General features: G+C 36.3%; 1 protein-coding gene across 4 annotated transcripts in view; it reads right to left on the reverse strand.

Annotated features, from left to right (window-relative positions):
* The window catches only part of NUCB2 (nucleobindin 2), a 34065-nt gene that overhangs the window by 6988 nt on the left and 2560 nt on the right, over nucleotides 1-24517 (reverse strand). For 2 of the 4 annotated variants that reach the window (XM_075162726.1, XM_075162725.1), the window contains exons 2-12: nucleotides 14958-15101; nucleotides 14198-14305; nucleotides 12593-12719; nucleotides 9172-9275; nucleotides 7360-7545; nucleotides 6618-6708; nucleotides 5006-5064; nucleotides 3360-3452; nucleotides 2232-2321; nucleotides 1480-1650; nucleotides 1068-1149 (exon numbers count right to left, since the gene is read on the reverse strand). In XM_075162726.1, coding sequence (XP_075018827.1) covers nucleotides 1068-1149; nucleotides 1480-1650; nucleotides 2232-2321; nucleotides 3360-3452; nucleotides 5006-5064; nucleotides 6618-6708; nucleotides 7360-7545; nucleotides 9172-9275; nucleotides 12593-12719; nucleotides 14198-14305; nucleotides 14958-15101 — 1255 coding nt within the window. The remainder of the gene's footprint in view (nucleotides 1-1067; nucleotides 1150-1479; nucleotides 1651-2231; nucleotides 2322-3359; nucleotides 3453-5005; nucleotides 5065-6617; nucleotides 6709-7359; nucleotides 7546-9171; nucleotides 9276-12592; nucleotides 12720-14197; nucleotides 14306-14957; nucleotides 15102-24517) is intronic. The other 2 variants (XM_075162727.1, XM_075162728.1) reach the window with 2 other exon arrangements.

Here is a 24517-nt window from a genome sequence, read left to right on the forward strand (position 1 = left end):
ACAACATTCTCCCTTTGCCTACCTTTGAATAATACTAATTTTCATAGTTTGCTGAAGATTTCAGAACTTGCAGCTGCATTTTTGTGATTTTTTTTTTCCCCCTTAAATTACCCTTAGTAGCTCCAGTAGCCTACAGAATAGAAATATTGTCTACTTGGATCCCCTTAACTCAGTGAATGAGTAGTGACTAGTTCTGGCTAATATAATGCATTCTTATGACACCTGATTAAATGACTTTGCAGAAAGTTTTTACAGAAAATAATATATGTGTCAAGAACAGTATCTGCTACAATATTGCCAGTATCAAAAGATATATCATTAGTCCAACTCCCAGGGCATCTGCTATTACACGTGATGTTTTGACTGAAGGTGAGGGGAAATGAGGCTCTCGGAACTAAGGATCATAAAATGAAATTACCCACAGGCACTTTTGAAGAGAATGAAAGACAAAATTAAATTGGTACTCAAATTTCATTATTTCTCTTCACAGAACTGAGTGGCTTAGGGATAGAATTTCAGGGTACTCAACAAAGTGAGCTGTAATCACTGAATATAGCATTTAAGGTTTGAAATCGCACTGTTGGCCCTGCAGGAACAGTCAAGAGCTTCCAGTATTCAAAAGGCTGCCTGAATATAGTCCGAAGCCTTATGTTTGAAATGAATGTCAAGGAGTTCTTGAGCTCTACTGATAATGTTAGCACACGTACATGGAAGCCAATAAAGCCATATTAGTTTCAACCTTTCTAGAGGGGGAGAAAAAGCTACGTTAGGATGTACGGGAGAGCGGAGCCCCTTTAAAACACAAAAGAAACATGGACAACACGTTACGAATTAAGAAGTGCTAATACATACCTGACCATTTTGTTGCCACCAATGAGCAAATGCAATGATTTATTATGACACTATTTTCTTCTGAGGGTGTTGAAGCAATTGCTCGTTCATACTGTCTAAAACTTAACTTGTCATGTCACGTTGTGTCCAACTGCTGGTAAATTGGCCACAGAGGATTACCTTTACATAGGAGATCTTATTTTAGAGTTTGTGTATCTACACAGAAAGATACATACGGGGTTGGAATTTCAGTTCTCCAGCTGGTCCTGCAGGAGGATTTCCTTGCTGTAGTTTCTTTTGTTCCATCTGTTTTACGACCTGGTGAAAAATAAAATACCACAGTTGAAAAACTTAAATCTGTCAACTTTCTCTGATGTGACATAAATGAGTACACTTAAAAGAAATTTTGCAGTCATTATGTAAAGTCTTTGTTAATGGGTATACTACTCAGTTGAGATGCTTGCATTGTTTGCTATAATCCTGAATACTAGATTATGTTTTGCTGTGGTATCATTAGTTTAGAATTCAGCTGGGACTTATATGAGAAATCAAGGTAAAGAATTCTCCAGAGTTGGAGATTGTCATCAGCCATTACATAAATAAGGATACAAAAAAGGAAAAAAAAAAATTCTGTTCTCATAAGCGTACCTGCTGAAGCTCTTGTTTCTGAGCCTGAAGCTGGTCGTGCTGCCTCTGTAGCTCTTCCTTCTGTTTCTGAAGATCTTCTGCCTTCTTTCTAAGTTCATCTTCCTGCTGAGAAATATGACTTTCAAATTCCTTCAACTCGTCCTCAGTGAAGAGCTGCTGTTGATCTAGTGTCTGCAAGAAAATACATACAAACATGAATGCTTAGGCAGGAATGTATATATATTTTTATTATCTTCCCACTTAAATTATTATTAGCTGAATTGTACAGTTCACCAAACAACCCTCAGAATTCTCATCAAAACACCCAGACGTGACACTGTAAAGGGTTAGTACACTCACCGTAAGAAACAGCAAAATAGCTGGTTCTCAGCTATTTTCTCAGCAAAATTCTACTACAGATTTAGAGGTAGGAGAAAAAAATTCGTCTTGCTTCCAGCTGAGCTCTTATCTTCCCTTTAAAGTGATTCATAAACAAAATGTCCATTTTCTGTTTGAAAAGCATGTGGGAAAAGCTCTTCTAGAATCCACAGGGTGGCGCAAGACCTTTTCTGTTTGTGCGTGGACCATAAAGATTACATCTGCATTACATTAGTCTGCTACATTTTGTACATTACATTTAGCTAAGGCGCTTAACCACAGACATACCAAAACAGGACTGAAAAAAAGCAAAGGTCAGAGACATGCCATTTGGTTTCCTGGTTAAAGTGATGGTAATAGTACAGTATGTTGCACTTGGAACACATTCTCATTACCTCCCAGCTATCTGGCTCCAAAAATTCTTTTTTCTCTGTAGCTCGCAGGAACTCTTCCAAAGTCACTAGCCGGTCCTTGTTGATGTCAACCTATTTGAAGCAAAAAATTAAACTCAACCTAAAGGACGGGTTTTGGTGGAGCTAATGTTTAATTTCATTATGCAAATATCTTCAAATATAAATATAAATTATTTTTAAACTGTCCCATTTTCAAGGGAGTGCCTGCAACATCTTTTGAAAACTTCACTCACAAGCTCATATAGCTTAACAAAAATGGAAATAAAAAGTAAATCCTCACATTTTACTTCAAAATTCATTGGCTTTATTGCAAACATTATTTGTGGTCACAGCCCCAACGCTAATAATGGCATGCATGATTTTTTTTGAGAAAAATGTTTTGTAGCTTTCTGGTAATAATTTTGTAACTGTGAGTCAAAGTAATCTCCACTGTTGGATAGGGAGGTTTTAAAACATAAAAAAACCACCCCAACTGAATTGTGACAGAATCCTTTAAGAGGAAGGGAGGAAATGCTTGCCTTTATGACTAATAGAAGTCCAGGCTTGCTCCATTCCTCAAGCTTAAGGAATATAGTTGAATACAGAAAAGATATGAGTGAAAAACACAGTGGTTCAAAACATCCTCTTCCCTTTCCTCTGTCTCCTGAGTTGAAAACCTATCAGAACTACTAGTGTCATAGGTGATACCTTGAGCTCTGAGCCCTCTTTTGAAGGGACAAAGGTGAGCTACATGAAAGAAGACATTGCTCTACTATTTCTTCTCACACCTAAATCTTACCCATTTGCCAAGTGCAAAAGCACATTTAGAGTCTTCCCCATTTGACGCAAAATTCATAGGGAATTTCTATTGAATCTCAGCATCTGCAAAAGATGGAGGCTATAGCACAATTCCTTCTCTGGAACTTCCTAAATAAAAAATAGTCAGCAGGCATCTACATCAGAATACGGGGACAGGGCTTGAGAATTGTAACTTTATGTGAATCCCAGCACAAACAGCATTCAGTGTGACAGGTCGTCCCTTTCTGCTGCACTTGGACGCTTTATGTTAGGAGGACTGTATTTCTTGAACATAGAAGGAAATCAGCAGCTCTACTGAACATTAGTCCCCACCTCATTCATTACATGTTCTCTCATTCTCAGCCTTTCTTCTTCCATTTCAACCATGTCATCCTCTTCATTTTTGGGATCGTAAACTTTTTCTAGCTGAATTCAAAATTAGCAAATGTTAGTTTGGAGAAAGGGCTGCCCATTCAAATGACAGAGCATACTTAGAACAGTGGCATGGGATGTTGCTAAAAACATGAGTTCACCATTTTTCCAATAGAGTGAGAGAGTGTGTGTGTGCGCAATTTTCCTCTTTTAGCATAGCATTTAAGCAACAAGTGAGCCTTTCATTGTTAAGAATGAAGTTTTCAGTTAATTCATGTGGTCGGTTGTAATTCAGTGCTGTGGATATTACAGTAAAATTGACCTCGGTATGCACAGTCTGCTCCTACACTAGATTCAAAGCAGGCAGAGTTTCCATGTGGTTTCTGGAACAGGACGGAGTAGCTTTTTACCAGAGCCTGCAGCTGACCCTGTAAGCATTCAGGATATCACAAGACAAATTGAGTGCTTAATTTAATGGTTCACTTCTCTTCTTGCACAATGTCTTCCTGGTGAGTTTATGCTTATTTGCTTCTACTTAGCTTTCTTAGTCATTTAGCTTCGCTTGCTTAGCCGTAGGTGATTTTAAGGCCCCAGACTATTTGTTTTTAAACTACAAAATTGCAAAATGGTGGGACATACCTGTCAAAAAAGACTGCCATATATCTTCATTGTATTAGAGGGGATTATGGCAAAGTATTGTTAGAAATCTGTATTTGCAAATTTAATTTCTTCAAAAATTTACAGTAGTTTGAATTTATAAGCTTCTTATACACTGTACAGCACATTTCCTCCCTGACTGATGAAATCTAGAAAAAAATTGTAAGATACTGACAGCCATGGTACTGGATATTTGAACATGAAGTTTAGGGTTTTTTTTCTGCTATACCAAAACAGAACCTACTGGAACAATTAAGACCAAGGCCCTTTGTTTACTCATTGATTCTGCAATTCCCATCACTGTAGAATTTCAGTACATTGCTATCATTGCCCCTCTGGGAGGCAAAGAAATACTAATATTTGTGTTTTCACAGATAACGAATCAAGCCTTAAAGAAACTAAGAGCCTGTCTACTTTATCAGATGTACATGTGCTCCAAACTAGCTAGATAGAAAATATGTGAAATTTCTGAAGCTGCTTCCACAATGTGCTGTCTTCAAGCCAAGCTGCACAAGCGTGACTCTCTTTCTCTCAACAAGTCTTATGACTTTAGATTAGCACTGAATGAGCACAGACACCCAGGTTCAGAACCTCTACCAGGCTGCATCTAGCCAGAGCAGGAATGCAGCTCTCTGCATTGCAATTTATACAGGTAGAGCTACCTTGCAGATTAATTATAAATATAATATAATAATATATAATCTCAAACAAGCCTGTGGCAGAGAAATACATGAGCATTAGATCTCTGGTGTCTGAGTCCTGTGCTTCAACTACTTTTTCCCTGCTGATATGTTTTTACACTTTTGGAGAAACATTAAGGATGCACATAACTTGGCATGAATACTCTAATTTGTAGTCCAAAGCCCCCAAATACACTTGGAAAAAATATAGACAACCCTGTAACCATTTACTGAACCAAGTTAAGTTTTTGAACTTTTTTTTTTTGTTACCTCTTTAGTAAATAGGGCTTCTAATTCCTGCTCATCCAGGAAACCATCATTATTGACATCTACAAAAAGAAGTGTTGAAAATACAAGTTGAGTATCTACAGGAAGTAATACGTGTAATAGTTCTCCATGAGTTAAGTAAGTTATCAGCATACACATCTCACGTGGATTAAAAAACTCATTTAACAAGGTCGTGTCTTTTCTGTTTAAGTTTTTATCAGACGTTGGCTGAACTGTGTTGCCATTCTTGGTTGATTGGTTGGACAAGTCTGGAGCAATCTCCCTACTTCTTAGATTAGCAAACTGAAATAGGTCACAACGGGATTGCACAGAGTGCAATTGCCAAAAAATATTACTGAGGACAAGTTGTCCCAATTTAACAACTAAATTTGTAAACAGATTCAGGAGCAACAAAAATCCGTAGAAAAACTTTGATAACCAACAGTATGACTCTCCAAAAAAACTAAAGAATTACGTGAAAATCTATATAAATATGCAGCGCCTGAGAAGAGATCACTGTAAAATGACTTTTCATGACAAATGCAAAGCGGAGAACACTTGATCCATCTTTTATCCTACATTCTACTCTGAATACTGTTATACTACCTCTGAAATTGAAAGAGAATGTCTACTTCAAATGAGTGTTATTATGCAATATTTTTGTTTAATTGCTTCAAAGTTTTTTTATATACTAAGCTCTAAGGCAAAAGGTTGTTTCAGCTATTTCTGTTTTGGTAATATTTGCACAAAAAAAGCTACCAAAAATTTTCAGAAAATTATCTTTCAAGATCTCTTTCTAGAAAGAAGAAATAAGGTTTAATAACTATAATACGTATTTATATATTTTATAAACCAAGATAAAAGTTCAGACTCAAGGTAGAACACTTTTCTTCAGTTAAATTATCATCTTTGGGATTAGTCAAATTCTGTGTACTGTTCAACCCTTCACAGCCCAGTGCCAGGCAGGATCTGCTTAAGGGTATTTTATTATGAAGCATTTAACAATGTCAGGATATAAGGTTACACATTTATATAAACATATTTAAAGCAAAATACCCATTGAAATGCATCCTCATCTCTGCTACTATTTTATTGTTTCTAGCTGCACACTGCTCAGAAATATAGAGGTAGGATTGGGGGTCATTTTGGTTTTTGTTTTATTAAGGGCATCTTGCAACTTCTGAAGAGGCTTGGCACTTCTATGACCACTCCAAAGATAAGGGGAGTCTGGCACTTATCTGCAGAGATGATGAGAAAGCAGGTTTTCCCACACACACCTCTGAGAAATTATTCCTAGTATGTAGTGTGTAAGCAAAGTTATAATTATGGACAGCCCTCTAAGTACACATACTTCCCTGAGCAATCACTACTGGTTATTGGCTGTACGATTTTATGAGTAGTTAAACAAAACTCTGTTTTCAACTTTTAAACCCCATTTAAAACTTTGCAGTAAACTTACAAACAATAACATAAATACTTTCTCCTCTATACTCTTCAGATTCATCCGAATTGCTTGAGGTATAAGACTTTGTCCTAGTATAAGACAAACTTGCCCTCAGCAGAAGGTAACAGAAAGTCACTTCACTTGTTCATTAAATTAAACAAAACCTCTTACCATGTAATTTGAAAAATGTTTTGGGGTCAAATTCATTAGGATCTAGTCCATCTGCTTCTTCCCACACCTCTTTCAGTTGATCTTTGCTTCCCTACAGATTGGTTACAAAGAAAAACTATTAAAAAAATGATTAAGTGTAATTTTTCTGCATTACCTTTGTGTTACAGTTTCTCTGAAAGGCTTTATTTTCTGATTAGTCATGTTGCAAATGGAATCAATGGAATTTTCTTTAATTCCCTTTTGGTCAGGTCTAATAATTCCAGTTAGACAGAAAGGCTCAGGGAAAGAGGAAGTGTCAAGGAAATGCGTATTCTGTGGAAAGGAACACCTGTAATAATCAGTCATGGCCGCACAGACTCATCTAGAAACAATAGCTGGAGGGAGTTAAATTAGTTTGCCTTTTCTAGAGCAAAAGGTGCTGTGATGCAGTTCTTTGCAGGCCAGGCATACCATGAAGGCATCCCTACAGTTTTGAATACTGTTCTGGCTTCTTCCTTGTGAGTTTTAGCTTCTTTGTAAATAATAATTCTGCCAGCAAACAGCATACTTGTACAGAAAAAATGGGGGTATATATAATAGGTTTTGTAATGCTCTTAACACTGTTCCCACACACTCTGCTCCCATGTCAATGAGAAGAGGCAAATGCTGAGAACAAACAAGATATACCCTTCTCTTCATGAGCTTTTTCTCTCTGGAAAGGAAAGCTTCCACCCAATCATGTAAAAACAGACTGTGGCCTTACAGGATGGTGAACTTTAGGGTGATCTCCATGTTTTTTCTTCATCTCCTCAAATTTGGATTCTTCTCGCTGCCTCTTTTCTTCATCCAGTGTTTTTAAATACTCTCTCCTCTCATGTTCTTTCATCATCTCATATTTCTTAAACTCCTCATGGCGGGTCTTATCATAGTTTTCCAGGTCACTTGTAGCCTAAAAATATAGATACATGTAGACATACGATTATGCCACATGATTATGTTAACACATATGACATTAAAACCACTGTATGGTTCAGATCTGTGGTTCAGGCAAGGCTGGCCATATTGCCATTCTCCTTTTAAACATGAGGTAGACTAGTTGGGGGTTTCCTTTCACATGACAGTGATGCAAAAACATCCCTCCTCACTTCGTTATTTTCACAGAAATTAATTTGCAAGGGTTCAACTGCTGGACAATTTTTGCAACTATGCAGTACTTTAAGAAGGCATCAAGGTGTCCTTTCTCATCAATTAATAATAAATTAACTCAAGTTAAGTATATCACGTACTAATTAAGCATAGCTTCAAATAGTGCCATTAACTCCTTGTTTATTTCAGAATAAGAACATTTGTAACTTATCCTAGGGTTTAATGAAAAAAGTGCCTTCATTAATAATGGGAGTTAGTTTGCAGTAGCTTAACACAGATGAAATAAAAAAAAAAATTAGAGTTTAGAGATGTATCATTTTCAGACAGCTCAAGGTATTAAAGGATGTTTTGGTAGTGCTTTGCAGAGTAACATGTTGATACCTCATACAGTCTCTCCATTATTTACATTTTAATTTTCAGATTCACTGTACCTTTTCAAAAACAGTTCCAAAGCACACACCCCTTAAAATGCCCGTTACACTCTGTCAATATCTCAGCTGAGAAAGGAGAAGACAAGAAAAATAATATGAGAAAGAATTGCCTCACTGAGGATATGCTTCTCCTAGCCAACCAGAATTTTCCCAGAAGCGATGCTCAGAAATGGCAAGAAACTTTATAATATCTATATAAAAAATAATTTTATGGAAAATTAGGATAAAATTTTCCAACGGTAAAAAAATCCACAAAAATTACAGAAAGCTTACAATATACCTTATCTTTCCATTTATTTTGAAAATATAAAAACTGTCAAATGCTCATGTCAGACATGCAGTGCTTTCTAAAGCATATCTGAGATTAAAGTCTTTTTTCCAGAAGATGAAAAAAGGTATGCTATGCTTCGCTTAACTGCATCCTCTTAATAAACGTGCACTGAATAAAAAAAACCATACCTGTGATTGATACCGAATCTGCTAAATAGACATTGAATGCCATGCCCAGCATATGCAATTTCTAATATTGATATCTTAAATTCTACTCTGCTGTGGTTTTGCAGCTTGACATATATATAACAGATCCCAAAATTCAAATGGCTAGTTTAGAGATGATTTTTTATATCATTCTGTGAGACACTTAAATCATTTAAAATTAGAAATCAGAAAAAATACTTGGGAAAAATGTACCCCTATCAAAACTGCATTTAATTTAAATGCTCCCAGAAAGGCGTATTTTATTCCCGAAGTTGTTTATACTGGCATATGAATGCAAGTCCTGTTAAGATGCCACCCCAAAATTTATGGGTTCTTCAGCATAATGCACACTGACAACAGTTTTCAAGTGTGCAATGGAGACAACTGACTTTTCTCTGAAAATGAAAACTGCATGTCATTTATAAAAAAAGTGGTATATATAAAAGGATTTGCCTTTACCAGACAAAAAGCATAATAATTAATATCAAAAAACCCCATAGTAGTTTATATCTAGCACTCACTGCTTTGATCAACATATCTAAGTCTTTAGGTTCGAACGTGTCAGGATTCTGATGGTTCAGGTGCTCAAACTGTTTAAGGAGAGCCTGATGGTCTATGCCAGTGTCTGAAAGAACAAGGTACAAATGTAAAACATTAAAATAAGTTTGAAATCAAGCGAGATCAGCAAGTTAAAAACTTTCATATGGGAGCTTGTGCCTGAGGCTCCCTGAGGACTGGATGATTTTTTCACTGTGGGAGGAAACTAGAGCAACACTTCTAAAGTTGCTTTTCCTGAAGGAGATGGGCGAACTTGATAGCAATTCGCACTATATTCCTTCTGTTGTGTCAGTGTTGCATTGCACACAATAATTTAACATGCACAAATTAAGGCTTGTGTTTCAGCACGGAAACATAGAATCAATGTGAGCTTCACAAACTAAGAAAAACATTTTATTCACTTTTATATAAATGAGATAGTTGAAGTTATGTGCAGTATCAGAGCTAACAACTTGTATCTTTTTCCTGAACTGGGAGAAGTCTAACTCTTCTATTTCCCTGTACATTTTGCAAATGATATATCTGGCCAAAGATATGTGTACAATATGGTGTAAAATTATATCAAATCAGATAAGCAGATATTCAAATTTCATTTGTGCGAAACGAGAAGTGCAAGACAGTGGAGAGTCAGATCCTGTCTAAAAGCTGCAAACATTTCTCTCTTCCTTATGACAGGAACTATACCCAACAATATCAATACACAATGCACTAACAACAAAACACATTTCTACAACAGGCTTTTCTAGCTGTTACCATGGTTTCTGACTGCTAATGGTAGATAATGCTGCTATCTTAAGCAGCGTACACTTTAATGTATTATGTATAATAATTTTGGCAAGCTTTTACTACATGGCTTAGCAAAGAATATTTTATTTGCTTAAAAAAATTGGAAAACACAATTTTGAATATGTTATTCTTTGGTAAACTATCTCTTACACTCAATGCTGTGTTTGTATTATCACAAAACAGCAAACACTAGCTGGGGCAGATTTCAACCATCGTTCCTCCCCGGTGAGATCATAATTTCTATTGAAATATATGCGCCTTCGCCTGTTTTTGAAACATTTTTTAGAAGTGTAATAATAGGCTTTTTAAAAAAACAAAACAAAACAACAAAAAAAACCCTGCCCCCAAGCCCATTTTACTCCATTCCTTACATTTATGGGAAAAGACTCATTTTATTTGACACTATTTACTTGCCACATTATTGTATTATCTGAGACCCAAACCCTAATATTCTTCTGTCCTGTACTGATCAGTCTAGTAGGATCTTGGTGCAAATGTTTAAAAGCACATCTGGATCAGGACTGAATATATGCAGAATATAATTTCAAATGTGTTTTTTTTTTTTTAAACCTGATCTGAGAGGGAAGAAAACAGGGGGGTTTGTGTGCTTTTTTTTTTTTTTTAAGATCAGATAGAAGACTAAGATACTAAGTGGTGTTACAGGGAAAAGATTAACAAAACAAATAAAAAGAAATCAAACAGCTCTGCCTGCTGTTACTATACAACGCTCTTCTGTAGACGTTCCAAGTTGTTGCATAGGTGTACAGATGCAGCTGTATTTTATAGATAAGCGGACCATATGTGTTGTATTGTGGTGTGAAGTACTCGCTGGTAGGGCTGATTATAAAATTTACAAAATGTTTTCCCACCCCTGATGTTTTCACATCTTAGTAGTCATCTGAATATTTTGAACTGGAATAATCTGTTCTTGCTCTTTCCCAAATGCAAGATCTCACACTTACACTGTAACAGATCTGATCTGTTGGGGGGAATTATTTTTCTAAAGCATGCTCTGCTAGTTACTCTTGATTTATGGAAGTAGAGAGGGCTAGGAGTAATCAGTCCATTAAACTATTAAAAAATTTCAAAATACAAAAAATTACTATGTACACAATCAGGTATCATTAGCTGCTGTCAACTAGCTCACTGTGAGTGTCACCATGTGTCACTGGACCACTTGCCTGCGATAGGAGCATGATACTGGGTTCTTGGCAGCTAAAGAGCCACCTGAGGATGATGAACACGGAGCGTGGCAGGTATGTGAGGCAATGCACTGACTCCTGTGGAGGGGCTACCGCTGGTCTGCACCGTCTAGCTACCAGTGGACTGTACTTTCTGGACTAGAACTTTCATTAAAAGAAAGCAAAGGACAGAAAGGTGATCTGACGCTCTCAGCCAACTCCATATTATTATTCATTAATTATACTATGGTAGCACCTAAAGACTTCATTGGAAAGGTACTACACTGTAAATATCTTTTTTCCCCAATTAATCTGATGCTTTCCTGACCCTAGTAACATCCCCATGAACACATATTTGCTCATGCATACTTCTTCACTCTACTTGCCACCTCTAAATTCGGCTTAGCCTAGAAGACAGATCCTTATTCTTGGAGTATTTTAAATTGATACATTACCTATTCAATTCAGTGGGATCCCTCCCCATAACTTGCAAATGTTTTTAATAATAAAATAATCTGCATAGGCAAATTAAGCCCTTTTTATTAGAGCTTCTTTGTGAAAAACAGTATTTCAGAAACAAGATCATGCTGTCCATCATTAGGATCTTTGTTTATGAGCAACTAATTATCTTCAAAAACAAACCACTAATAAGAAATTTACAGAATTAGTTCTAAATGCAAACTTTAAAAATTCTCCGGTAATAAGAAATAAAAAGGGATAGCACCATTTCCCACACAAACATACAGCAATCAGAATCATTAGAAACCTGTATACTTTATTCATTAAAAGAAATTGCCTGAGTTTGTACGATTTCATTAGTAATTAAGAAAATGCTATGGAGAACTTTTTTCACTCCAGATGTTTTTCTTTATTCAGGAGCTTAAAACTGCCCCAAAAATAAGAAAAATAATCTTCTGAACTGAAATGTTTAATGTTTGTTATAAATCTGTACAATAACTCTAATTGGTGGAAAGGGGGCTTAAAAAGAGAAAAAAGAAAACTTTTGTGCTGACTGACTGTAAAAAAAAAACATTAATTTTCTACCCTGTAAGGACATGAGATGCTATGTCATGTTGTATTCTTTAACAATCATACTATGTTATTAGTTCTCAGTGAGTAATCTATAAATTGATGCGCTACAAAAATAGAAGAAGAAGTTGAAAAAGATTAGAAGAATCCAAAAAATTCACTGCCAGAATCAATTTAGTTATTTATAAAACAGAGATGGCTTTTCTCTTCTCCCCAGTTTCCTATAAAGATGGGTCTTTACTGGCCCTAGGCCAGCTCAGGAAGGACACTCACTTTCAGCATACAGTTGTTATTGTTGACAACAAACAAAGCATAACTGATGGATTTTGGACACCTCTCAAACACAATCCCATCTGTTAACTCACCTAGTTAAATTTTGTATTCTTACCTTGAACAGAATCCATTTTAGCTTTAATTAACATTCTTAATCTTGCCACCTCCTGCCTTTTTAGTTCATCCAGCCGTGTTCTCACATGGTGGCTTACTAAATCAAGCTCTCTGCTTAGTTTTCCACTCTGTCAAAAAACGAAAGTTATGTATAAAAACTAGAAGAAAGTAGCCTTTAGGATTCCCGTTAGACATGAGCTGCAAGACAGCAGACTAGTGGCATTCTTTGGCAATACTGTAGCCCACATTATAAGAATCTCAAAATTTTTTCACAAAGCAGATTCAAATTTTTTTAAGCCTATGGTTACAGAAACAGAGAGGAATCCTAAAAGCTTTCTGAAAAGAGAATTTCTAAGTGTCTTGCTCCTCCAAAGAGCAAAAGCATGACCTTGAAGCAGCAATCATAGAATCATAGAATCATTAAGGTTGGAAAAGACCTCTAAGATCATCAAGTCCAACCATCAACCCAACCCCCCATGCCCACTAAACCATGTCCCTAAGCGCCTCATCTACACGTCTTTTAAATACTTCCAGGGATGGGGACTCAACCACTTCCCTGGGCAGCCTGTTCCAAGGCCTGACCACTCTTTCAGTAAAGAAATTTTTCCTAATGTCCAATCTAAACCTCCCTTGGCGCAACTTGAGGCCATTTCCTCTCGTCCTATCGCTAGTTACTTGGGAGAAGAGACCAACACCCACCTCCCTACAACCTCCTTTCAGGTAGTTGTAGAGCGCGATGAGGTCTCCCCTCAGCCTCCTCGTCTCCAGGCTAAACAACCCCAGTTCCCTCAGCCGCTCCTCATCAGACTTGTGCTCCAGACCCTTCACCAGCTTCGTTGTCCTCCTCTGGACATGCTCCAGCACCTCAATGTCCTTCTTGTAGTGAGGGGCTCAAAACTGAACACAGTATTCGAGGTGCGGCCTCACTAGTGCCGAGTACAGGGGCATGATCACCTCCCTACTCCTGCTGGCCACACTATTCCTAATATAGGCCAGGATGCCGTTGGCCTTCTTGGCCACCTGAGCACACTGCCGGCTCATGTTCAGCCGGCTGTCAATCAGTACCCCCAGGTCTATTTTATTCCTATATACACTGACTTTACCTTTAGCACAACTCCTCAATTTCCCCAGACTTTAAAATCTGACTTTCTTGTAATTCTCTTCCATGTCATCATATTCATTTGTGACACACTATCTTAATCTCAGAAGGCAGATATACCTCTATGTTCAAAATAGTGTTCCAAATGACTGAGCAGGCAACAGTGAGTAAGAGCTATGCTTGAAGACTTACCTACCTATATGGAGTATGAAACTGTTTTTTTAGTCGATAGGCAGAAGGCAGAAACTATGCAATCAAGTATACGTTGTTGGGGTTTTTTTTATGCTATGGGATATTCTTTAATGAACAGAAGTTCTGCTGTCCCTTGACTAAAGACAAAGATCTAGTAAGTGTTAAATAGCTAAGTAAATAAAAATGAGAGGAAATTTAAGCTCACAGAAATTGAGAGGAGTATGAAGAAAGAAAAGGAAGAAAGAATACAACATACATGGCTCATGATTATGGATTTAATTGACATTAATTTAACTCTTTTTTTTTTGTACCTACCTTTATTTCTTCTATGTCAGCAGTCTGGAGTTTCTCCCTGAAATGCTTATCTGTTTCCAAGACATCTATTACTTGCCTGAGATATTCATCATAATAAAGTCCTGTATCCTTCAAAAAACAGAATGTAAAATTGAGAAAATAATACACTACCAAACATTTCATTTTGTTTAAATACAATAATTAAACTGAAACTCAAATCTCAGCAACACAGGCATTATACTCTCTTACATATCCTCGTGTTTTCTGATTTGCATCATTGCCCTATAACAACTTATGATTCACTTGTTTCAGCAACTGACAAGGAAGAGGAGAAAAGTGTTTAGGAATCCATGTCATACACAAGCATCTGTCATGTTAATATAGTTTGTTGGTTTTTTTTTTAAGCAGTGCAATTCATTCATTACTGTTCTGTTTGAAACACAACTGGAATCACTGACTGGAATTTCCTAAGCCACCCTCAATCGCTTGAAAGCAGTCTCTGTGGAACAGAAAGCAGTTCTTCCTATTGTAAGCTGGGGAATTCCTTCTATGTGCCACCTCACCTTCAGCAGCTCATGGAAAAAAAATAGAAGAGAACAAATTTAAACGGAACCTCACCATAGTAGATGGTAGACTGTATGACAATACTGGCTAATATTAGTTTCCCTCCTGCAAGTAACTCCAGTAAAGAACATCTAAATTTCAGGAAGGGAGTTTGCTATAGCCAGATTACTAACAATTAGGAAAAAATACTTAATTAGATAAATTTCATTATACTTACTGGATTTTCTACCTTCTCTCCTTGTACGTGGCCTTCTCCTTTGACTTTTGTCTTATCTATGTCTATAGGTACAGCTTCCAAGGCCATTAGGAGAAATGTCATCAGCAAAATACACTGTTGGGGCAGGACAGATAGCCACTTCATCTGAAATGAGACCAAGTCACAAAAATTAACATAAATGATGTTATCATACTGTACTGATTAGAATTTTTTGACATTCCTACATAGATACCTGTAATAATCCACTTCCCACATGTTCTACTGCTCTCAAGAATACTAAAACTCAAAGAATTAAATACAGCTTTAATTTTTAAAGGCCATTATTACACAATCAGATTTCTTCAGATTATCTTAACAGTTGTGAGGCAAACTTAAGTTGTATTGTAACTGGTGATAGGTTTTTAACCCGTTGAGGTATTATCAATGGCTCCACAGAACACCTGGGAACACCCAATGTTCATACACTTGTTTAGGACGGCCAAGTCTTGCATAATTAATGCTGACGTTCCTACTCTGATCATGTCTTTGCTGAAGTTATCAGCAAACTCCTAAAAATAACCATGGACACTGAATCAAATCTTAGTGTAGTAATGCCAGTAGTTTTTATGTTTCAGCAGTGGAGTAGTTTGCGTAATTTGGAGTGAAGATCCCCTCCAAAATTTATTTGCAGGAAAAATATTTTACATTCCATGTTTTATCTGTATTTCAAGCTGACAGAGATTCCTGAAAAAAGTACTCACGCTACCTGAAATTGTTGCTGATGCTGGGGCTTTATTAAGCCAGTCTCCCCTAGACTTTCTTTGGTGTCTTATATGGGGCTAACTCGCACATAGTTTGATGAGCACCAAGCTCTGCCTTCTACTCCTCTATGAAATTTAGTTGAAAATAGTTCAATTCATTCAGAAACTAGTAAGATGGAATACTTAAACAGTGCAAGTACAGGAAATCCAGCTAAAAAAGTAATGATGGCAATCCAGCATCTGACAGCGAAGTCAGGCTTTAGAGACAATTCAGCCAATTCCACCTATGACAGTCCACAGTCTCTGGATATTCTATAAAAAGCTTGAGCAAATTCCAATGTTACATTACTAACATAAATCACCTCCTGGAAAGTGAAAGTTGCTAGGCAAATACTGTCTAAAATTACCTTAGATATGTCAAAGAAAAAGACATAATATTCAAGAAATGTGCAGTCAAACAAATCAAAAGTATACCTGCTACAAGGAGAATTTCTGTGCAAGTGCTTTAACTAGTCATACAAGTAATTCTATCAAAAGTACTTATGTCCACCAGCAGCAAATCTGGTTTTGGCGGGTGGAGGTGGGAGACACAAACTGTAATTACAGTGTCAGTGCCAGTTTTCCTGACTACATGCTCTGGCACTTGACAGTGAAGCATTACTCTTGCTTGGATTAATTTGCCCCTTTGCTAAGGCAATAAATGTAGATAACAGTACGTGCTTAATATTAAGCATTGTTGATACCCTTTATTCATACAAGTATTATGTAAAAGAAAGCACTCTTATTAAGAAAAAAAATGGGAAATGCATACAAGATGTGCAGAGATATTCTTTCTTTTGTTGGGGATGAGGGAATAGCTGTAGATAAAAATATATCCACCTATCCATCTTTTGTTTTATATCTCAAACGCTCAAGAATGACAAGAATTTTCTGTTTTTTCTTAATCACAACTTCAGCAAAAAGAGCCTAAATGGATTCTGCTCAGTTATAGCAAATACCTGTTACTTTCATTTAAAAAATGACTAACATCTGATCATTACCAGATGGGATAGCAGGAGCTATTGTTGCTGCCATATTGAGCATATTAGATTAAATGTCAGCACTACTGTCAGATCCACAACAGCAAGTCTGATTAGCTTTGCCTAGGTCATTCCTTTAAAACAAGCAAACACACGAACAAAAAAAAAACCCCAAAACCCAGATTGATTTGCTGGAACTGGTAAGTTAATTTCTACACTTCTACACAAGCTGTTAGCTTGCAGTGACTTTATAAAGCTGAAGAATGAAGGAGTTAGTTATTCACTATCATTTTTTAAAATGCCAAAGTTCCAATACTTCAGATGTTTTTAATTACAGAATATTGTTGTATAAATGCTGTGCCTAGGTTTGTAGTTTCAACAGGATTTAATCACAGGAAACGATAATAACTAACAAATACTAGGTTTTCAAGTCTCCTAATCTTGATGTAGATGCCAAGACCGAATATTTTTGAGTAATAACTGGATGACTTCTATAAACAAAATCACCAAGTTAATGGACTTGCCCAGAAGTTTCCCTTCCTGTCTTCATACTGGATCTTCAGGCCAGGCTAGGTTACTAGGGCAGATCAACAATGAAGCTGGGAAGTCCTGAAACTAGAGCAGCTATCAGCTGAGTTTGTATCTGTAGTGGCACAGCTCATTTTATGTATCAGTGGCATGGATAACATTAATAAGTCTATATGGGATGCAGGCCATCAGTTCTTTTAGCTGGCAGACAACTATCACCCTACTGTCAGTTTTTTCTGTCTTGCACGGACAAGATCACCCAATTTTGTCCTTTTTTTTCCAAAAGTAGATTGCCATGTCTGGTGTTAGAGTCATTCTCTGAATGCTGTTGCCTGTTATTTTATCCTTACCAAGGCATTTTGATATACCTGTCAACATACGAACACAGCTAGATCACCACGTAGGCTTGAATACAACAAATGGAAAGTGGAAATAGCTTAACCTACGCAGCAGGTTGGATAGAAATAGAAAATAGTGTTTCTGTAACAGACTACCTATAACATGACCAGCCCTCATCATACTTATAATTCAATATGCTTCCTCAGGAGCATAACAACACCTCTGCTCCACAAGAGCAAAGGGCCCTCTAGCCCTGGATCCTGTCTGCAGTGATGGGTGCTTAGGGAAGGACATGAGAACAGAGTGATACTCACTGTCACTTCTAGACTGCCTCAACCAGAGATTTTTGGCCTTTCTTACATTCAGGTTGTACCTTTTCTTTACTTCAATGGATTTTTATTTCAGTACTTCATTAAACTGATTTTTGAATCATAAAAAGTTTGTATCATCTATAACACCCTATGGCAAGTAGTTCCACAGATAACACATGTTGTGTGAACCATCTCTGCTCTGAACTTGTCATTCATTTACCTCATTCAATGACCCCCTAAGTTCTTGTATTGGAAGAGATGTAAACAATTTATTCTTAATTACCATTTCCATATTATAGCTCTCCAACAGTGATCATACGCCAGTCCTCACTCTTCTAGCCTAAACAGTGCTAGCTTACCTACTGATTCCTTTTACAGAAGTTTTTTCAGACCTTTGATCATGCTTGTTAGTCTTCCCTGAATCTTTTCAAGTCCTTTAATATCCCATTTGAAATAGAAGAACCTTGGGAGGCCTAGGATATGCTACAGATTTTATCAGAGCATTATTTCTTAAGAAGAAAGGTTTATAAATTCTATAGGTAGGACTGAGAATATTTGCAAGGTGGTGATTCACTTCCACAGCAGATTGAGATACAGTTGCGAGGAAGCCATTGTACTTTCCTTTTCAGATGAAAGAAACAGCAAAGAAAGTAAAAGTAAGGCAAACACTTAATTCAGTCTCTGTCAACTAAGGGTATTTAAAAAATGAGTAGGAGAGAACTGAACCTCAAAAACTACTTTGAAAGATTCTGGATGAACAGCCCGGGCAATAACTTCTCTAAACACAGAGCATCACAATCAACAAAATTTACAAGTAAAACAAAAATCCACCTTGCTGAAATTGTCTAGCAGAGTATGAATGGGGCAGTCTAGTAAACTGGTAAGTGAAAGGCTGTAAGTATGCAATGGATATGAAACAAAACTAATAAAAACCAGAAGACTTATGAAGTGTATGAGTATAATAACTATATTCTCAGTATTTTTAGAAATGATTTTTTTTAAAAGGTTATGTATGTTTCAAGTATTCATCTAAAGAAACTGCAGCTTCTGATAATGCTAAAAATTTGGACCCCTGATAGATGGATAAATATTTTCCCAACTGAAATATTTTCATATATACAAAATTATAGAAATAAAAGTAATTCAATATTATCATAAGCCACTCTAGTTATGTAAGGTGTGTAAAAAGTGTTTCTGAAAATCGTAAGTGGCTATTATTTGAGCATGCTCATTTCATGTAAGACCAACAGGTTCAGTGAGCTGAACCATGGCAGAGAAGCCAGAAGCTCAAGTGCTTCAGTCTTGGTTCAGTCTTTGCCTATGGCAAGTACTAAAGCCAACATTTTCAATGATGACACCTGGTGTTTCATCCATTTTGAAGACATAAACAATCTTTTTAAAGCTGCTGACCTACAACTTCTAATAACATGAATAATTGTGGAGATGGGGATTTTCAGTTTAGGCCGAAGAGGGGCACACTGTTAAATTTTTAAGACTTTTTCCCTTGCTACTCAGGAAACATGATTCATAAAATGTCCATGCTGAACTGAAACAACTGAGGTATAAGCAAACATGTTGATCTGCCAAACCTCATATGAGTGAGCACTCATCCCCAGCAGATTTGGGATGGGCAAGTAGAGTCATATCATTTTAAACTACCTTTGCAATAGTCAGCAAAGCTTATGTATCAAAAGCCCTAATCAAACTAAGTACCATTGGGTCTGCTGACTTTCTGTGGGATTTGTGCTCACGGGCAATTTGGATTCCCTTGGAAATACCAACCTTTCTAATTACATGCTGTCATACATAATGGGAAGGACTGGATGATACCACAATATCTTCTTCACATCTATTTGATGTAATAAGATGCTCTGAAAAGAAGGCTATCTACTGCCCATCAGGCAGTTTTGTTTCAGGTTGTGCATAGGGCGTTTTTATTGTAGCCCTTTTGATAAAACAGGCCAAAAAATCCACATGTATCAAGAAGAATTAAAAGCAGAGAAGACCAAAATGAATAAGCAAAAAATACCTCTATCATTGCAGCTTACTTTGTAGACCACTAGGCTTAACACAGGACTTCCAGCAGTATTTTGAGGAACCCAACTGTTTACACAATCTGCGCTATAATAAGTAAATTGGAAATACATTTATTAGAATAAAAAATAATTACCCAGCAAAGACAGAGTTATTGTATTTAGGTATCTGTTAGTCCAAGACTATACTCATCAAAATTCCCTCAATAAAGGCAGGTGACTAAGACACACATCAACCTTTAGAGCGTGACAGTCACAACTGAGTCACTGAGCACATTCTACTCTGACATGTATTAGAAGACAGAAACCAGGCCCATTGCAAATTTGAACATTAATCAGCTGCAAGAAAAAACTCAGCATGATTCTCAAATTCAGCAACTAGAGGGAAGAGTGACAAGAGGCAGGATGAGAGGAAAACTGGGGTTCCAGTTTTTGTTCCTCTAAAGACTTTATTATTAAGAGTTCATCCCACTCTCAGCCTGTTACCAGCTATCTTCAACAGTTCCCAACTTTTGAGAAACCCGATCCTAGATGCCCACTCCTTCCCAGGCACTTTAGGGTGAATCTATGTGTCCGACACAGGGAGGTGCCTGTGTCAGCCACAAGTCAACAGACAATCACAGTGCTGCAGAAGAGGAGCAATGTCAATTTGATCATTGTCATCTGTAGTACATAATGCACAGCATACATCCTCATGCCCTGCCATGGGTGTGTCGCTTGAGCCTATTATTATTACTATTCTTCCTACTGCTATGTAGTTTAATAGAAATACAAATTGTCATGAATCTGCCCAGCTGACTGGTTACTTTCTTAAAGACAGATGGACAGAGCTAATGTTACAATTGTCATCTGGAAATTAAGTAATTTTAGTCAAAGACATGTAGCCCACCTAGATGAAAAGGTAGCACAACTCTAATCTGCTTGTATCAGATATCAATCTCATCTTTCCTAGAGGGATAAACGAACCTTTCTACTTGTAATACATAAAAAGAACTAATCATAAAAGTAGTGCTCTAGAACTGACAAATACTGTAGTTTATAAACAAAGCCAATATCCTAAACTTTCAGGGAAAATGAAAAATAAAAACCTGAGTATAAAGTATTTTAAAAAGACAGAACAAGAGCCAAAACAATGAGATAGTCAGCAGAAAATAGAGCCACCAATGTACTTGCATGAACAGAAAAATACAATTGGAAAAGAAGCAGGCTGTCTGCCAGCAACCTTGATCTTGAGCCCACTAAAGTTAATCACAAATTCCTATCAACTTCTGTGGAACAGGATCGGACATTTGAATTATAAAGAGCTATGGGCTTAGAAAGGTAAGTACAAAATGCAAAAGTTTGTTCTAGCAACATTAACACAAGCAGCTAAATGCTATATGCTATACGCTATAGCATTAACATATCTATTTTACACAACTGCCAGTTGTTTATAATATAAACCTGAAAATTTACTTTTCATTAACTTAACACCTATTGCCAGAAAACAGCATAATTCTGGTACTGATGTCTCCATCACCTTCCTAGCAAAGCACAAATATTTTTAAAGAAGTAACACCCAATGTCAAATTTTCTAAAACTGAGAGAGGCAAAAACATATAGTGATATTGGTCTATAGTGCATAGTGTCTGCACACATAGAAGCTCAGCGGATGATTATGAAGCAAGATAGCACAATGCTGGAAATGTCATATTGCATGTTTGCACTTGCCAAACCCAAGTGTACCATGATGGGCAATGTAAACATAAATCCAGACTTATAGGATACACAAACAAGCCTACTTATTCATAAAATTTCACGCACACCTGCTGTATCTGATATGGAAGTAATTAAACCTGTGTGAGGTACAGTGCAGACGTGCAGGATGATAGCAATATTCTCTATAGTCATGACTGCATTATGACTTCCTATTCTAATGCCGTACATTGGAGAAGTGAAAAATCTTCATAAGCAATGCTGCAATTAAAAAAAAAACAGCAAAGAGATAAAAGAGATCTACTGATCTTCATCTTTCAAAGAATATTCTAACATCAGCATTAGAATGGGAATATTACAACTATTGTATCTGAACTATGTAAAGTACTCCTTCAGCAGTTTGAGCTAGCCATCTAGCATCTTGAATTTGTTTTCACCTCTCTGAAACAGTGATATACCTGTCCATATATTACAGTTCAAATAGAGAATGTTTAATTCCATGGGTTTTTCCTTTTTTTGTAAAAATTATTTGCAAAGATATAAATTGATTAGCTTATAAAATCTTAAAAAAATACATTAAATATTTGAAATTAGGCAGAAACAGATTAGTCTTCTGCCATATTTTCAGTTTGGAAACACCTGAAATATCAGTGTTAGCTCCTCCCTGTTCTTTCAGGAGGACTTGCTGCATAGACACTGTAAGCTATCATACCTTAACCAACGATGAAAGTCAATGAATCCATAGTTAATGCATCTTCTTCACAGTGTTAGTCCATGAGTTAAACTGGTATTAGCACGGCTAAAATGTGACAACAATTTTGAGAAGCAAGTGCAAAACCTATTTTAGCTCAAGATGCTAAGCTAAACCTCTGGTTGTGGTGAAGATGTCATTTCACTAGGTCACTAATCCTCTAGATATAGATTTTTCATTGAAGACATGAGCAGAAAATGATGTGAAAAGGGAAATGGCTACAATTTGCAATAGTTTTCCCTTTATAAGTTATCTTTCAAAATACAGAAACACCTGCATATTTTTCTTCCCAAATGAGAATTCATCCTTTTAAAAGTTAATATGTAAGCATAATTTTTCCCTTGCTCCTCTTTCAGTAAATGTCCCACCCATACAAGCAGCAATAGTTTTCATTATTCTTCAAGCATTTTTTCTCTTCTGTCAAAGTTGTCCGTTAACCCCATGATTCATATGTTGCTTCTTTTTTTCTAGCCAATATCCAACAGGTTTCAACCTGGACATGCTGTTCTAATCTTTTGTTAGATTACATCCCACTCAGTTCTCTGCACCAGGAGACATTCTTTACCTTTTCAAGAAGCATTTTAATACTGTGCATAAATATATTTTTATATAAAACAGTATTGCTTAAGTACATAAAGCCAGTAGAATCCTTTCTTCTCATCCTGTTTACTTTGCTTATATTGTTTTCTTTTGACTTGTATTTGTTACATTTTTCTCACTGCACTTTATCTGCTTCATTCTCTTTACAGTTAAAAGTTGGCTGATAGAACAGCTTCTTTTTTCAGCTTCTCAGAAAAGACAGCATGCCTTAACTGTGTGTAGTACAACATATGCTGACAGAACCTTTTTTAAAAAAAATACACTTCAGCTGTTTTATTAAATGAGTCACCCAAATGCTGGGGGATACTACATAGTAACACAAACTATGAATGCTCAAGTGGGAAAGAAGCAAGTACTATTTACAACACAACTGTATGTCCAGAAATAAAGATGGCATAGAAGCAAAACATACAGCTGCTGCTACAGGTGCTTAGCTCTGTCATAAGTAAAGTTTGAAAAGAAAAATGTTTTTTCTTCTTGTTGCAATGTTAATGGTTCATTATTTAAAAACTTGTGTGCACATACACAAATACACATACATATTTATAATACTACCTTCCTCCAAGGAACTTCCCTATCATCGTTTCAGAAAAATAAATATCAGTGTCTACAAAGCTATCTTACTAACTGAAGAGTGCTGAAATATTAGTCTTGTTTTTAAAAAGAACTTGTATGATTTTGTCAGTTCTTTCCAATGAAGTTGGCTTAAAAAAATAAGATTTATGAAGCCGATACTTAAGCAAAAACTTGCATTGAATTTAATGCATACTTGATAAAACTCTTATCAACTTCAAAAGCGAATTTTAAAAAAAAAAATTACCACTACAAATACAGCTTCCTGTTCAGTTCCCACACGGAACAAAATACAACAGCACACATGGAATCTCACAAATTCATTTTGTATAAATGTGAACAACAATTTTGTCAGTGCTGGTGTAAAAAGCAACCTAATTTCAAATATGCTACTACATGCAACCAAAGTATTTGCTCAAATATATAATCTCAAATCAAAAAGTATTTCATTTATTCTACTAATATGCATTTTGCTATAGTCAGAGCTAATAATGATGCTAAAGTAAATCTTGAATGCCCCAGGACTTCAAGGTACTTTTTTCCCCCTTTGGAAAGAAAATAGTTAACAAGAATAAATCTAGATCTAATGATATGGAGCCAGATTTAAAAATATTTAGGAACTTAATGATAGCTGCCTAATGAGATTTATTTCCATAATTCGCTAATTCCCATTGATTTCTACTTGCTTAGAAATCCAAATATTCATTAATGTCCCACTCTTGTTTTATAAAGAACATAAAGCATGAGAAATGTAATCATGAAAAGAGTCTATATATTCCCTGAATTACCTATGATGAAGAATAATATTTACAACTGAGTATGATTAAAACGGTTCTAATAAAATGCAGTTTCTTTCATTCTTCCAACTGTCAGGTCATGCATAGTACGTAAGAGCAAAAACTGCTGAAATTAACATGAATTTTGCCTCTGATTTTATTCGATTTGGCTTAAGTACCTGGCCTTGTTTTCAG

This window comes from Calonectris borealis, chromosome 14 (genome assembly GCF_964195595.1).
Source record: "Calonectris borealis chromosome 14, bCalBor7.hap1.2, whole genome shotgun sequence".
Lineage (NCBI taxonomy): Eukaryota > Metazoa > Chordata > Aves > Procellariiformes > Procellariidae > Calonectris > Calonectris borealis.